Source organism: Salvelinus sp. IW2-2015, linkage group LG32 (genome assembly GCF_002910315.2).
Source record: "Salvelinus sp. IW2-2015 linkage group LG32, ASM291031v2, whole genome shotgun sequence".
NCBI classification, from domain to species: Eukaryota; Metazoa; Chordata; class Actinopteri; order Salmoniformes; family Salmonidae; genus Salvelinus; species Salvelinus sp. IW2-2015.
The window spans coordinates 17,201,786-17,218,635 of record NC_036871.1 but is presented as its reverse complement, the minus strand read 5'-3'; the positions used below and the strand labels follow the sequence as shown (position 1 = coordinate 17,218,635).

The 16,850-nt window shown below is 50.9% G+C and overlaps 1 protein-coding gene across 3 annotated transcripts in view; it reads right to left on the bottom strand.

Moving 5' to 3' along the window:
• LOC111956486 (disco-interacting protein 2 homolog C-like) overlaps positions 1-16,850 on the bottom strand; it is a 244,206-nt gene that overhangs the window by 110,418 nt on the left and 116,938 nt on the right. The window contains exon 1 of one of the 3 annotated variants that reach the window (XM_023976935.2): positions 2,634-2,892. The exons of the other annotated variants lie outside the window; for them this stretch is intronic. Coding sequence (XP_023832703.1) covers positions 2,634-2,808 — 175 coding nt within the window. The 5' untranslated portion in view covers positions 2,809-2,892. Of the gene's footprint in view, positions 1-2,633; positions 2,893-16,850 lie in introns of those variants that run through there. 3 annotated transcript variants of the gene reach the window in all.

Below are 16,850 nucleotides of genomic sequence, written 5' to 3'. Positions count from 1 at the left end.
TAATAAGAGAGCTGATTTATTTCAGTTTTATTTCTTTCATCACATTCCCAGTGGGTCAGAAGTTTACATACACTCAGGTAGCCTTCCACAAGCTTCCCACAATAAGTTTGTTTAAAGTTGGCTCATCCTCTCCTACAGAGCTGGTGTAACTGAGTCAAGTTGTTTAGGCCTCCTTGCTCACACGCGCTTTCAGTTCTGCCCACAAAAGTTCTATAGGATTGAGGTCAGGCTTTGTGGTGGCCACTCCAATACCTTGACTTTGTTTCCTTAAGCCATGTTGTCCTTAAGCCATTTTGCCACAACTTTGGAAGTGTGCTTGGGTCATTGTCCATTTGAAGACCCATTTGACCATGCTTCAACTTTCTGACTGATGTCTTGAGATGTGCTTCAATAATCCACATAATTTCAGACCAGAGGACATTTCTCCATAAAGTATGATCTTGTCCCCATGTGCAGTTGCAAACATAGTCTGCTTTTTTATGGTTGTTTTGGAGCACTGGCTTTTTCCTTGCTAAGCGACCTTTCAGGTTATGTCGAAATAGGACTCGTTTTACTGTGGATATAGATACTTTTGTACCTGTTTCCTCCAGCATCGTCACAAGGTCCTTTGCTTGTTCTGGGATTGATCTGCACATTTAGCACCAAAGTACGTTCACTCTAGGAGACAGAAAGCATCTCCTTCCTGAGCTGTATGATGCTGCGTGGTCCCATGGTGTTTTATATTTGCGTACTATTGTTTTGTAAGATGAACGTCGTACCTTCAGGCGTTTGGAAATTGCTTCCAAGGATGAACCAGACTTGTGGAGGTCTCCAATTTGTTTCTGAGGTCTTGGCTGATTCTTTGATTTCCCATGATGTCAAGCAAAGAGCACTGAGTTTGAAGGTAGGCCTTAAATACATCCACAGTACACCTCCAATTGACTCAAATAATGTCAATTAGCCTATCAGAAGCTTCTAAAGCCATGAATCTCTCTCACGTGTGTGTGTGGTCTCCTATTATTCTGACATTTCACATTCTTAAATTAAAGTGGTGATCCTAACTTTTTTTACTAGGATTAAATGTCAGAAATTGTGAAAAACCAAGTTTAAATGTATTTGGCTACAGTGTATGTAAACTTGACTTCAACTGTATACAGTACCAGTCAAAAGTTGACACCTACTCATTCAATGGTTTCTTTATTATTACCATTTTCTACATTGTAGAATAGTGAAGACATCAAAACTATGAAATAACACATATGGAATCATGTAGTAACCAAAAGTGTTAAACAAATCAAAATATATTATAGATTCTTCAAAATATCCACCCTTTGCCTTGATGACAGATTTGCAAACTCTTGGCATTCTCTCAACCAACTTCACCTGGAATTATTTTCCAACAGTCTTGAAGGAGTTCCCACATATGCTAAGCATTTTTATGGCTGCTTATCCTTCACTGCGGTCCAACTCATCCCAAACCATCTCAATTGGTTTGAGGTCAGGTGGCTCAAATGCATTAAGGAAAGAAATTCCACAAATGAACTTTTAACAAGGCACACCTGTTAATTGAAATGCATTCCAGGTAACTCCCTCATTAAGCTGGTTGAGAGAATGCCAAGAGTGTGCAAAGCTGTCATCAAGGCAAAGGGTGGCTACTTTGAAGAATCTCAAATATGAGATATATTTTGATTTGTTTGAACACTTTCTTGGTTACTACATTATTTCATAGTTTTGACATCGTCACTATTATTCTACAATGTAGAAATTAGTCAAAGTAAAGAAAAACCCTTGAATGAGTAGGTGTGTCCAAACTTTTGACTGGTACTGTATGTATATCATGTACTGCTCTAGGGATATAATTATTGTTTGGACAACCTTATTTACTATTATGTAGTATTCACTCTTTATTTGATGCGCACTGCAAAGAGCACTGCAGAAAATTATCACAGTGATTTATTGTAACGTTTGTTTATGTATCAATTAATCCCATAAGGGATGGGTTGCTAACTGGCGATTTGACACAAAAATAAATGGTCATTCATTCCCTTCATTTTATGTAGGGGTAAAGTGACTATGCATAGATAACAGAGAGTGGCAGCAGCGTATGTGAAGAGTGTGAAGGAATGTCAATGTGTGTGTGTGTGTGTTGGAGGGTCAGTGTAGTATGTATGAGGTTAGAGTCCAGTGGCGTAGTACATCGAGCCTGTGCAAGAGAGTCAAAGCAAAAAAATAGGAATAACTAAGAACAAAATAAGGGGGGGGGGGGTAAATGCAAATAGTCTGGTTAGCCCCTCACACAGGGAGGGTCTCTCGGCACAGGTGGCCAGGGCCCCAGAGTCCCATCAAAGACCCTGGTCCACCGTGCACACATTCAGACTGTGTATATACCCAAAACACACACACTTCAAATTCCAGCTATCTAGCTATGAACTAAACAGGGACAAATTCCAGGCTAAGCCATCAACAGGAGAAAGCCAGTTCAAGAATGCCTGCTATGCTGCAATATTGAATATTGAGTGTGAATAAACACATCAAAAGATGCCTACAAGTACCATGCTAATGGAGGCGTTAGCACTACTGTTATAGAATCAAAAAGATGTAAACGGTGTGCTTCTCAGGCACCTGTTAATATCTACAATACACATTGTACTCACCCAGCATATCCAGTCCCAAGAAATGGGGACCAGGTGTTGTGGTGTAAAAGCTGCTGATATTAGGACAAACACTACGTCTACAGAGCACCACAGTGTCCTGTAAAGCAGAGCTGTGTCTCTGTATTCTCTCCTGAAGCACACAGCCAAAACCACAGAGACAATGGAAATACTTCATCTAGAGCTCAGGCAGGTAATGCAGGAAAACAACCCCTTATTTTGCATTTCACCAAACCATGTAGGCATTTCAAAGGAACAAAGGAAAAGGTAACCGTCTCCTGACATCCTCTGCTGCCTTTGTAACCAGTCACATTACACTCATTCTCTTTTGAGCCATGCGATTGGTTGTCAATTAGCTTTTTTGCTTTCCCACACAAACCACTTTTTCCTTGAGGGGCTCAATCCAATCAGTGAAGAGTCCTGACATCCTCTGCTGCTTTGTACCAGTCACATACACTCTTCTCTTTTGAGCCATGCGATGGTTGATCATTAGCTTTTTTGCTTTCCCCCACAAACCACTTTTTCCGAGGGCGAGGTCAATCCAATCAGTTGAAGCAGTCAGTCTGCACCCCTCCAAAACCTTTCCAGTTGGAACATTCCAACCTGCCTGCCCAAAACATGCTGTACACGGCGACATCAGCCAAAACAAACAAATTGGCGTTTGTTGGCACCTAGGCACCACCTGGTGACAGAGATCCTCTAGCTTGCTCCTGGGAGACCTGGGAAATGAGGACAGGGGGGCACTGCTGGAGCTATCTGGTGGCTCGGCTCAACAACAACAATAAAAAGAACAACAGTAGGCTGGGACGACAGCAGTACCACAATATTTTTTACATGCCAAAAATTGCCCCTTAAAAATCTGCTGTATGTAAATATTGTGTGCTATAGCTTGAGAACATAAACTAAATGTGACTCTGATGACAAACAACGGGGAACGTTTTATGTTTTGCTATAGCACTACACAGCTGATTCAAATAATCAAAGCTATGATGAGTTGGTTATCTGAATCAGCTGTATAGTGCTAGGGCAAAAACCAAAACGTGTACCCGGGGGGCAGGACAGAGTTTGGGAAACCTTGCTAGATTATATGGAACCTTACTATATAACAACAACAACAGTTGCCTACTGGAACAGCAGCCTATCTTCTATAATGGTAGGGAGAGGGGCAGCTCTAGATTTCACTGTCTTGCTGTCAAACTATATTGATTCATAGCATCCTCTTTAGAAGGCTTTCTGCTCAACAGTTAAATGGAGGAATTCCTAGCGATGTTGAGCTTGTTAGTACATTGACATACTGTGTTATTTGATATAATAACACTGATTTCCTGACAAATTTCCCAGGCTATTAAACAGGGCTGAGACTGCATCCCAAATGGCACCCTATTCCATTTATAGTTCACTACGTATGATCAGGCGTCCATGAATAGAGGTGCCATCTGGTACGTTCCTTGAGTGTTAATGTTTTTTTTCAGGACATCATTGAGATGCAAAGGGTTTGGTAGTTTGCTGTTAGTGGGTTTTTTTGGTATGTGGTAGGTGGGGTGGTCGGTGGGAGGAGAGGGCTTTGGTAGTCGGGTTGGTGGTTAGGAGGAGAGTGCGCTGTTGGGTAGTGTGGTTTTATGGTGGAGAGAGGGCTTTGGTATTGGTGGGACGTGGGGAGAGGGGCTTTTGGTAGTGGTGGAGGGGAGGGCTTTTTGTAGTGGTGGGAGGGGAGGGCTTTGGTAGTGGTGTGGAAGGGGAGGGCTTTGGTAGTTAGTGGAGGAGAGGGCTTTGGTAGTGGTGGGAGGAGAGAGGGCTTTGTAGGTGAGGTTGGTTGGTTGGTGGTGGGAGAGGAGGCTTTGGTAGTGCGTTGGGAGGGGAAGGGCTTTGGTAGTGGTGGGGGAGGGGAGGGGCTTTGTAGTGGTGGGTATGGTGGAAAGGAGGGCTTTGGTGTGTAGTGGATTGGGAGGGAGGGCTTTGGTATTGGTTGGTGGGAGGAGAGGGCTTTGGTAGTGGTGCGGTAGTGGTGGGAGGGGAGGGCTTTGTATTGGTAGTGGTGGAGGGAGGGGCTTTGTGTAGTGGTGGGAGGAGAGGGCGTAGTTGGTAGGGTAGTGGTGGGAGGGGAGGGCTTTGGTAGTGGTGGGAGGGAGGGCTTTGGTTTAGGTGGAGGTGGGAGGGTGAGGCTTTGGTAAGTGTGTGGGAGGGTGAGACTTGTAGTGGTGAGGAGGCTATTGGTGGTTGGGAGAGAGGGCTTTGGTAGTGGTTGGAAGGGGAGGGCTTTGGTAGTGGTGGGAGGGGAGGGCTTTGGTAGTGGTGGGAGGAGGGCTTTGGTTAGTGGTGGGAGGGGAGGGCTTTGGTAGTGGTGGGAGAGGGAGGGCTTTGGTATAGTAAGTGGATGGGAGGGGAGGGGTTTGTAGTGGTGGGAGGGGGCTTTGGTAGTGGTGGGAGGGGAGGGCTTTGGTGGTGGGAGGGGAGGGCTTTGGTAGTGGTGGTGTGGGAGGAGAGGGCTTTGGTAGTGGGAGGGAGGAGGGCTTTGGTAGTGGTGGAGGGAGGGCTTTGGTATGGTGAGGGGAGGGCTTTGGTAGTGGTGGAGGGAGGTGTTAGGTAGTGGTGAGGGAGAGGGGAGGGCTTTGGTAGTGGTGGGAGGGGAGGGCTTTGGTAGTGGTGGGAGGGGAGGGCTTTGGTAGTGGTGAGATGGAAGGGAGGGCTTTGGTAGTGGTGGGAGGGAGGGCTTTGGTAGTGGTGGGAGGGGAGGGCTTTGGTATGGTGGGTGTAGGTGGGAGGAGAGGGCTTTGGTAGTGGTGGGAGGGGAGGCTTTGGTAGTTGGTGGGAGGGGGAGGGCGGGTGGTGGAGGGTGGTGGAGGGGGAGGGCTTTGTAGTGGTGGTGGAGGGGAGGGCTTGGTTAGTGGTGGAGGGAGGGTATGGTAGGTGGGAGGGAGGGCTTTGGTAGTGGTGGTGGAGAGGAGGCTTTGGTAGTTTGGAGGTGGGGGAGGGCTTTGGTAGGGGGAGGAGGGCCTTTGGTAGTGGTGGGAGGGAGGGCTTTGTTAGTGGTGGGAGGAGAGGGCTTTTGGTAGTGGTGGGGGGAGGGCTTTGGTAGTTGGTTGGAGTGGTGGGGAGGAGGGCTTTGGTAGTTTGGTGGGAGGGGAGGGCTTTGGTATTTGGTAGTTGGGAGGGAGGGCTTGGTAGTGTGGTAGTGGTGGGAGGGGAGGCTTTGGTAGTGGTAGTGGATGGGAGGGGAGGGCTTTGGTAGTTGGTGGGAGGAGGGCTTGTAGTGGTGGTGGTGGTGGAGGGGGAGGGCTTTGGTAGGTGGGGATGGTGTTAGGGTGGGAGGGAGGGCTTTGGTTAGTGGTTGGGAGGGAGGAGGGCTTTGGTGTTGGGTGTAAGTGGTGGGAGAGGGCTTTAGGTTGGTACGTGTGGGAGGGGGAGGAGCTTTGTGTAGGTGGTAGGGAGGCTTGGTAGTAGTGGTGGTGGGGAGGAGAGGGCTTGGTATTGGTGGGAAGGGAGGGCGTTTGGATTGGTGGATGAGTGATGGGCTTGGTAGTGCGATGGGCGAGGGTGAGTGAGGGCTTGGTTAGTGGATGGGAGGGAGGGCTTTGGTAGTTGGGTGGGGAGGGGAGGGCTTGTGTTGGTATGGTGGGAAGGGGAGGGCTTTTGGTAGTGGTGGGAGGGGAGGGCTTTGGTATGGTGGAGTGGGAGGGAGGCTTTGGATTGGATGGTGAGGGGAGGGCTTCTGTATTGGTGAGGGGAAGGGCTTTGGTAGTGGTGGAAGGGGAGGCTTTGTAGGTCGGTGTGGAGGGGAGGGCTTTGGTAGTGGTGTGTGGATGGGAGGAGAGGCTTTGAGTAGTGGTAGTGTGGAAGGGGGAGGTTTGAGTGGTGGAGGGGAGGGCTTTGGTAGTTGGTGGGAAGGTAGGGCTGATTGGTATGGTGGAAGGGGAGGGCTTTGTAGTGGTGGGAAGGGGAGGGGCTTTGGTATGGTGGTGGGAGGGGAGGGCTTTGGTAGTAGTGGGAGGGGAGGGCTTTGGGTTGAGTGTGGAGGAGAGGGCTTTGGTATTGGTGGGTGGGAGGGAGGGCTTTGGTAGTGGTGGAGGGGAGGGCTTATGGTGGGAGGGGAGGGAGGGCTTGTAGTGGTGGGAGGGGAGGGCTTTGGTGGATGGTGGAGGAGGAGGGCTTTGGTATTGGTGGAGGGGAGGGCTTTGGTAGTGGTGGTGGTGGGGAGGGGAGGGCTTTGGTATGTGGTAGTGGTGGGAGGGAGGGCTTTGGTATGTGGTGGAGGGGAGGGCTTTGGTATTGGTGGAGGGGAGGGCTTTGGTATATGGTGGAGGGGAGGGCTTTGGTGTTGGTGGAGGGAGGGCTTTGGTAGTGTGGTGAGGGAGGGCTTTGGAGTGAGTGGTGGTAGTGGGGGTGGGAGGGGAGGGCTTTGGTATGGTTGGGAGGGAGGGCTTTGGTATTGGTGGAGGGGAGGGCTTTGGTATGGTGGGAGGGGAGGGCTTTGGTATTGGTGGGAAGGGAGGCTTTGGTATGGTGGGTAGGGGGGAGGGGCTTTTGGTATTGGTATGGATGGGTGGGAGGGGAGGGCTTTGTTAGTGGTGGGAGGGGAGGGCTTTGGTATTTGTGTGGGAGGGGAGGGTTTTGGTAGGTGGGTGGGAAGAGAGGGAGGGCTTTGGTATTGGTGGTAGTGGTGGAGGGAGGAGCTTGGTAGTGGGTGGGATTAGGGAGGTCTTTGGTAGTGGTGGGAGGGGAGGGTCTTTGGTAATTGGTGATGGGGAGGGGAGGGCTTTGTAGTGGTAGTGGTGGAAGGGGAGGGCTTTGGTATTGGTGGTGTGTGGAAGGGGAGGGCTTGGTATTGGTGTGGTAGTGTGGGAGGGGAGGGCTTTGGTATGTGGTAGTGATGGGAGGGAGGGCTTATTGGTAGTGGGGTGTAGGGTGTAGTGATGGGAGGGGAGGCTTTGGTAGTTGGAGGGGAGGCTTTGGTGTGGTGGTTTGGTGGGGGAGGGGAGGGCTTTTGGTACTGGTGGGAGGGGTGGGCTTTGTGTAGTGGTGGTGGGAGGGAGGGCTTTGTGGTAGTTGGTGGGAGGGGAGGGCTTTGGTAGTGGGTGGGAGGGGAGGGCTTTGGGTAGTGGTGAGGGAGGCTTTGGTAGTTGGTGCGGTAGTGGTGGAGGGAGGGCTTGGTAGTGGTGAGTGGTGGAAGGGAGGGCTTTGGTAGTGGTAGTGGTGGAAGGGAGGCTTTGGTATTGGTGGTAGGTGGGATGGGGGAGGCTTTGGTATTGGTGGTAGTGGTGGAGGGGAGGGCTTTGGTATTGTGGTAGTGTGGGGAGGGGAGGGCTTTGGTATTGGTAGGTTGTGGGAGGGGAGGGCTTTGGGTGGTGAGTGGGGCTTTGGTAGTGGATGGGAGGGGAGGGCTTTGGGTAGTTGTGGGAGGGGAGGGCTTTGGTATGGTAGTGGTGTGGAGAGGGGAGGGCTTTGGTAGTGGTGGGAGGTGGGAAGGGGCTTTGGTAGTGGTGGGGTAGTGTGGGAGGGAGGGGGGTTTGGTAGTGGTGGGAGGGGAGGGCTTTGGTATGTGGTGGAGAGGGAGGGCTTTGGTATGGTGGGGGGGAGAGGGGCTTTGTATTTGTAGGGAGGGAGGGCTTTTTGGTATGTGGTGGGAGACTGGGAGGGCTTGGTGGTATGGTTGGTAGTGGTGGGAGGGGAGGGCTTTGGTATTGTAGTGGTGGGAGGGGAGGGCTTTGGTATTGGTGGGAGGGGAGGGCTTTGGATTTGGGGGGTTTGCGTATTGGATGGAGGGGAGGCTTTGGCAATGGTGGGTGAGGGAGGGCTTTGGTAGTGGTGGGAAGGGGAGGGGCTTTGGTATGTAGGTGAGTGGTGGAGGAGGACGGGTTTTGGTATGGTGGGGGGGGGGGGTGGAGGGGAGGGCCTTTGGTAGTGGTGTGAAGGGGGAGGGCTGGTAAGTGGTGGAAGGGGAGGGCTTTGGTATTGGTGGGGAGGGGAGGGCTTAGGTAGTGGTAGTGGGAGGAGAGGGCTTGGTAGTGGTGGTAGTGGGATGGGAGGGGAGGGCTTTGGTTAATTGGTGGGAGGGGAGTTAGCTAGGGTGGTAGTGGTGGAGGGGAGGGCTTTGGTATTTGGTGGGAGGGGAGGGCTTTTGGTAGGGTGGAAGGGGGAGGGCTTTGGTTAGTGGTGGAGGGGAGGCGTTTGGTATTGGTGGGAAGGGAGGCTTTGGGTATTGGTGAGGGAGGGCTTTGGGTAGTGGTGGTAGTAGGTGGAGGGAGGGCTTTGTCAGTGGTGGTAGTGGTGGGAGGGGAGGGTTTGGTATGGATTGAGGGAGGCTTTGGTGATTTGGTGGAAGGGAGGGCTTTGGTATTGGTGGAAGGGGAGGGCTTTTGGTATTGGGTGGAAGGGGAGGGCTTTTGGTATTGGTGTGAAGGGAGGGCTTGGTTATTGGTGAAGGGAGGGTTTTCTGGTTGTGTGGGAGGTGAGGGGTTTTTGGTATTTGGTGTGTAGTGGTGGGGGGAGGGCTTGTTAGTGGTGTAGTGTGTGGAGGGGAGGGCTTTGGTAGTGGTGGTAGGGAGGTGAGGGAGGGCTTTGGTAGTGGTGGAGGAGGGAGGGGAGGCTTTGGTAGTGTGTAGTGATGGGAGGGGAGGCTTTTTGTTGTTAGTGTGTTTTGGGGTTTGGGTGGTTAGTGTGGGAGGGAGGGCTTGGTAGTGGTGGTGAAGTGATGGAGGGGAGGCTTGTATTGGTAGGTAGGATGGAGGGAGGGGCTTGGTAGTTGAGGGGGGGAGGGAGCTTTGGTAGTGGTGCTGGAGGGAGGGCTTGGTTTGGTAGTGGTGGGAGGGAGGGCTGTGGTAGTGGTGGGAGGGGAGGCTGTTGGTTTAGTGGTAGGGGAGGGGAGGGCTTTTGGTAGTGGTTGGTAGTGTGGGAGGGGAGGGCTTTGTATTGGTGGGGGGGGTGGAGGACTTTGGTATTGGTGGAGAGGAGGGCTTTGGTAGTGGTATGGTGTGGAAGGGGAGGGCTGTTGGTAGGTATGGTGGAGGGGAGGCTTTGGTATTGGGTTGGGGAGGGGGGAGGGCTTTGTTTGGTGGTAGTGATGGGAGGGAGGGCTTTGGTAGTGGTGGTTGGTAGGATGGAGGGGAGGGCTTTGGTAGTGGTGAGGGAGGGCTTTGGTAGTGGTGGTTTGTGGGAGGGAGGCTTGGGTGTAGTGGTGGTATGGTGGGAGGGGAGGGCTTTGTGTAGTGGTGGTGGTGGTGAGGGGAGGGCTTTGGTAGTGTTGGGTGGTGGAGGGGAGGGCTTTTGGTAGTAGGGTGGTGGAGGGAGGGTTTGGTAAGTGGTGGTAGGTGGGAGGGAGGGCTTTGGTAGTGGTAGTGGGAGGGGAGGCTTGTAGGGTTTGTGGGGGGGAGGGCTTTGGTAGTGGTATTGGTGGGAGGGAGGGCTTTGGTAGTTTGGTGGTATTTGGTGGAGGGAGGGCTTTAGGCTTATGTAGTGGTGAGTTGGTGGAGGGTAGGGGCTTTGGTAGTGGTGGGAGGGGAGGGCTTTTGGTAAGTGGTGGAGGGGAGGGCTTTGGTAGTGGTATTGGTGGAGGGGAGGGCTTTGGTAGTGGTAGTGGTGGGAGGGAGGGCTTTGTGTAGTGGTGGTGGGAGGAGAGGGCTTGGAGTGGTGGGAGGGGAGGGCTTTTGGTAGTGAGGGAGGCTTTGGTAGTGGTTAGAGGAGGGCTTTAGTGGTGGAAGGGAGGGCTTGGTAGTTGTAGTAGGGAGGGAGGCTTTGGTTGGTAGTGGTGGAGGGAGGGCTTTGGTAGTGGGGCTTTGTAGTGAGTGGATGGGGTGAGCTTGGTAGTGGTAGGTGAAAGGAGGCTTTTGGTAGTGGGGAAGGGAGGTGCTGTTGGTAGTGGTGGGAAGGGAGGGCTTTGGTAGTTGGTGGGAGGGGAGGGCTTTAGGGTCAGTGGTAGTGGTAGGTAGTGGTGGAAGGGGAGGTTTTGGTAGTGGTAAGGGAGGGGAGGGCTTTGGTGTTGGTGAGGGCTTTGTGTGGGAGGGGAGGGCTTTGGTTAGTGGTGGCGGAGGGTGGAGGGGAGGGCTTATGGGTGGTGGTTGGTAGTGTGTGGGAGGGTAGGCTTTGGTTATGGTGTGGTGGTGGTAGTGGTGGGAGGGGAGGGCTTTTGGTAGTTGGTGGTGGTAGGTAGTGGTGGGGGAGGGCTTTGGTTATTGGTGGTGGTGGTAGTTGGTGGAGGGGAGGGGGGGGTCTGGTATTGGTAGTGGTGGGGGGATGGGTATGGTGTGTGTGAGGGAGGGCATGTGGTTTGTTTTGTGGTAGTGGTGGGAGGGAGGGCTTTGTTAGGGTCATGTTGGTAGTGGTGAGGAGGGGAGGAGGGCTTTTGGTATGGTGGTTGGAAGGGTAGGCTTTGGTATTGGTAGTGGTTGTAGGGGGAAGCTTTGTTAGTTGGTAGTGGTGGGAGGGTGAGGGCTTTGGTTGAAGGGTGTATTGGTGGTGGGAGGGGAGGGCTTTTCGTTGGTTAGGTGGTGGGATGGGGGAGGGAGGGTTTTGGTTTATGGGTTGGTAGTGGTGAGTGGGTGTAGGGGAGGGCTTTGGTAGTGGTGGGAGGGGAGGGCTTTGGTATTGGTGTGGTAGGGGAGGGCTTTTGGTAGTGTGGGAGGGAGGGCTTTGTAGTGTGGGAGGGGAGGGCTCTTTGGTAGTGGTGGTATGGTGGGAGGAGGGTTTGGTAGTTGGTGGTTAGTGATGGGAGGGAGGGCTTTGGTATTGGTTGGTGGGAGTGGTGGAGGGGAGGCTTTGAGTGGTGGGTGGGGGAGGGGTGATGGGCTTTTGGGATTGGTGGTAGTGGTGGAGGGGAGGGCTTTGGTATTGTTGGTGTAGTTGGTGGAGGGAGGGCTTTGGAGTGATTGGGAAGTAGGGCGTTTGGTTGTAGTGGTGGGAGGGAGGGCTTGAGGGCTTTGTTGCGCTGTATGTCTAGGTGGGAGGGGGAGGGAGGCTTTGGTGGTGGTAGTTGGTGGGAGGGGAGGCTCTTGGTAGTGGTGGTGGTAGTGGTGGAGGGGAGGGGAGGGCTTTGGTGGTGTGGTGGTTGTGGTGGTGGAGGGAGGGGAGGCTTTGGTATGGTGGTGGGGTGGAGGAGTGGGAGGGCTTTGGTATTGTAGGGGTGGGAGGGGAGGGCTTTTGGTATTGGTAGTGGTGGGAGGAGGAGGTTGGTAGTTGGTAGTGGTGGAAGGGAGGGCTTTGGTTTGAGTGGTAGTGGTGGAGGGAGGGCATTTGTAGGTTTTAAGCTTGGTAGTTGGTGGGAGGGAGGGCATTTTGTAGTGGTGGGAGGGGAGGGGCATTGGTAGTGGTGGGAAGAGAGGGCTTTGGTAGTGGTAGTGGTGGGAGGGAGGGCATTGGCGTGTGGTGGGAGGGGAGGGCATTTGGTAGTGGTGGGAGGGGAGGGCATTGGTAGTGTGTGGGAGAGGGGCTTTGTAAGTGGTAGTGGGTGGAGGGGAGGCTTTGGTAGTGGTGGGAGGGGAGGGCTTTGGTATTGTAGTGGTGGAAGGGAGGGCTTTTGTATTGGTAGTGGTGGGGAAGGAGGGTCATTGAACGGTTGTAGTGGATAGGAAGGGATATAACAGGTGGTTTTTGTTAGTGGTAGGAGGGGAGGGCTTTGGTAGTGGTAGGAGGGGAGGGCTTTGGTAGGTGGGAGGGGAGGGCTTTGGTATTGGTGGTGGTGGTGGTGGGAGGGACCAACATACCGAGAGTAATTCTTTCCATTATTAAAGTCCAGCAAGAGCCAGAGAACACAAGGAGTCCATTTTCAGATCGGACCACACTTCACTAACTACATTTACAATCCAGAGGCCAGGAAAGTCCCATGGGGAAAATAGTATGATGTCAGCAGACTATATGCCAAGAAATTACGTGAAAGAGGTCAATTTCCCCCCAAATATAAAGATGCCATCCGTCACCTAACTGGAGAATATAAAGGAAAGATACACGTCCTCCATCACTTCACAAGGACAGGTTTCTACTCTAAAGATYCATCCATTTCACATGTTTGTAATATAGCCGGACAAAGTTGACTAGACTRTTTCTTTCTAGATCATTTTCAAGTAATGAATATCTAGTTGAAAATGTACAAGAACAACACAATCAGTTATGGTTAATCCACAATGTTATTGTGGCATCATAGTAAAGATTAAAAGCTTATTTTCTGGAGGGAATCTGTTCCTGTTTACATTGAGATGAAAACTTTGTGACCACTCATATAGAGGCACCCTGTTGGTGGCGGTGGCAGTCTCAATCTGGGGCTGATGGCTCAACCAGAACTCAGCCACAGCAAACTCACAGCAAACTCAGCGGTTTCATCGCTTGTCATTAGTGGTTCTGTTCAGTTAGTCAGTCAGTCAATGCTGCTGTGCTGAGTTCTAAGAAAACAGCTGGAGTCCCCTTAAAGGTTTTCCATCAACATGACAGCTGCCTGTTAATAGACACACCAGACCTCATTATAACCTGGGCCATATTCATTAGGGCACACCATAGCAAAACGTTTTGCAACAGAAAACAAAACTAAGCTTTTCTTATTGGACAAGTCCAGGTAGTCCCTACCTGTTTCAGTCCATTTTCTCCTCCTAATGAATACTACCCCAGTGAATTAGATAATGTGTGTCTGAAGCTGAAAAGCAGAATGGTCATTGAATTTCCTTTATAGTTGATGGAGTACAGAGTTWAGTAATGTTGAGATTGACAAGCAGGTCAGTCAGGGCAGGCCATAGGCTGTGTCCCAAATGACACCCTATACCCTACATCAGGGGTACTCAACTCTTACTCTACGAGGTCAGTAGTCTACAGGTTTTCTGTTCTACCTGATAATTAATTGCACCCATCTGGTGTCCCAGGTCTAAATCAGTCCCTGATTAGAGGGGAACAATGAAAACACGCAGTAGAACTGGCTTCAAGGTCCAGAGTTGAGTTTGAAGGGCCCTACACAGTGCACTACTTTTGACCAGAGCCCCAGTCAAAAGTAGTGCACTATGTAGGGAACAGGGTGCCATTTGGGACGCAGATATAGTTTAGTGAGGCAGGAGGTCGGGTAAGGTACGTAAGTGAGTGAACACTACGCTACTCAATCATCTGTGTGACTGTCTGACTGTGTTAAACTGCAGTAGAGGTCAGGAGAGGAGAAACTCAAGACACAGCTGCACTGTAAACACCTCGGTTAGGGGGGCAAGACATTCTGACTGGCACCACTGTGTGTGTTATGAGAAAGAGCGCACAACACACACACACACACACCACACACACACACACACACACACACACACACACGAGAGCTCTAGTAACAGATCAACAGTGTTGCCAATATGACCTCTGTGCCAAGGCAAAGATCTGGTGCTTTGCCAGGGCCACCTACCAGCTGACGACTCACACACGCACACACACACACACACACATCACGTCACCAACTGCCAAGGAGTTACAGTGAAACTATCCAGAATGACCACATCACTGGTCCAACGTGGACCAGGAGGGAACATTCCAATAAGGCTGTTGAGGTCCTGCTGTGGCTTTGTACTCACATCTAACACAAACACACTTTACAGCTTCAGTAAGGTTGGGCGGGGTGCCACTCACACACAGAGACATATTTACCATGAGGGTGAAACAGCCCCCTCTGACAGTTGGACCCACAGACACACAAAGAGTTTTGTCTTTCACCTGGAGCCCTCTCCCTTTATCTAAACATCCTGAATCCTATTGTTCTGCAGACTGATATACTGTGTGTGTGTGTGTGTGTGTGTGTGTGTGTGTGTGTGTGTCAAGTCAAAATCGGAGACCCTTTCATCCACCACTACTACCGTCTGAGGGCACTAGGCTGTGTCCCAAATAGCACCCTAGTCCCTGAGCCGTGTCTGAAATTTGTCTTGCCTACAACTTTTTTTTTTTAAATTTAATAAATCTTTATATTTAACTAGGTAAGTCAGTTAAGAACAAATTCTTATTTACAATGATGGCCTACCGGGGCAGAACGACAGATTTTTACCWTGTCAGCTCGGTGATTCAATCCTGCAACCTTTCAGTTACTGGCCCAACGCTCTAATCACGAGGCTACCTGCCACCTACCTGCCGACTTACTAAAATGTCAATGTGTACTAAAAGTATCACATACTATTCAGAATGTACTGTTTAGTAAAAACGTAAAAAGTAAGCAACAAATATCAACATACTACTCCTCCATACTGAGAAAAAGTAATCTAATGGGCCTTGTTCCCTCCATACTGAGAAAGAGTATTCTAATGGGCCTTGTTCCCTCCATACTGAAAAAGAGTATTCTAATGGGCCTTGTTCCCTCCACTGTTAATTTTTGTAGAACTATCTGATTATCAGCTGTTGTCAAATACACTTGGGTGAAAAGTCGATTGTCTTCCTCAATAGCATGCAGCAAATTCTACTTGATGAAAAGACKAAATTACTATAACATCCTGGCATTTAAAGCACACTCTATTTTCCAAATTTCCTAAACTATCAAACTTTCTATTTTCGCACACCCAAAAAGACTACTATTTAGAACACAAGTATGGGTATTTGGACATGGCCCAAGGTTAAAAGCAGTGTACTACAAAGGGAATAGGGTGCCATTTGGGGACGAACSCAGGTCTCCTGTCCTGTCACAGGCCGTAAACCTTCATTGAGCCGGAGCGTAGTGATCTGGAGTTAGTGCTATCAGGAGAGAAGACAGGACAGACAGGACGCTGCCGACTGCGGCACACAGAGCCAACCCAACTGTGAAGAGCACAGCCATTGTCAAGGTCTCAAATGACACCCCTAATCCCTATGAAGTGCACTACTTTCGACAGGGCCCATAGGGTGCACTATATAGGTAAAAGTGTGTTATTTGGGATGCAGACGTTGTCAGTACTGGGAGGTTAGCCTACACACAGCAAGTACAGATGAGTGGACAGTGTTATAACCCTGTCCCCACGTTCAAGTGCTGCCACATAGAGAGAAAGCTGGCTGATGGACGAGGTTATAGGCCCACAGTAAATGACTGCCAACCGCGTAACATGACTTGTCCCTGGCATTTTGTGCCACTGGACTGTGATCGGTTAGGGAAAATCAAAATACCAACAATCAACATTCTGTTTTTTGAGAGGATTGATGAGCTATCGTGAGAACAGAGTGCTTTTCTGAGGCTCTCCAAATGAAAGCTACCTTAGTGAATCGAAATCAAAATACAAAACTACCACCAATCACAGTCCTAGTGGTGGTGAGCTATATCGTGTTGGGGCTATATCGTCGTATATCGTGTTGGTGGCTATATGATCGGTGGTGGGTGTCGGTGGGTATATCGTGGGGTGGGCTATTTCGTGGGGGGCTATATCTGGCGTGGTATATCGTGGCGGTGGGCTAATATCGTGGCGGTGGCTATTCGTGGCGTGAGCTATATCGTGGTGTGTAGGCTATATCGTGGTGGTGAGCTATATCGGGTGGTGGCGATATCGTGGTGGTGAGGCTATATCTGGTGGTGGCTATATCGTGGTGGTGAGCTATTATCGTCGGTGGTGATGGTGGGCTATATCGTGGTGGTGGGCTATCGTGTGGTGAGCTATATCGTGGTGGTGAGCTATATCGTGGGGTGCGTGAGCTATATCGTGGTGGTGGGCTAATCGGTGGTGGGCTATATCGTGTGGTGGTGAGCTATATCGTGGTGGTGAGCTCATATCGTGCGTGGTGGGCTATATCGGTGGTGGTGGGCTATATGTGGTGGTGAGCTATATGGTGGTGGGCTATATCGTGGTGGTTGGGCATATCGTGTGGGGCTATATCGTGGTGGTGGCTATATCGTGGGTGGTGGGCTATATCGTGGTGGTGAGCTATATCGTGGCGGTGAGCATATCGTAGGTGGTGACTATATCAGTGGTGGTGGGCTATCGTGGTGTGAGCTTATCGTGGTGGTGAGCTATATCGTGGGTGGGCTATATCGTCTGCGGGTGGTGAGCTATATGTGGTTGGTGAGCTATATCGTCGGTGGTGGGCTATATCGTGGTGTGTGAGCTATATCGTTGGTGTGGGCTATATCGTATGTAGGAGTATCGTGGTGGGATATATGTGGTGTGGGCTATATCGTTGGTGTGAGCTTAATCGTGGTGGTGAGCATATATCTGGTGGTGGGCTATATCGTCGAGGTGCGTGAGCTAATCGTGGTGTGGGGGCTATATCGTGGTGGTGAGCTATATCGTGGTGGTGGGCTATATCGTGGTGGTGAGCTATATTGTGAGAATA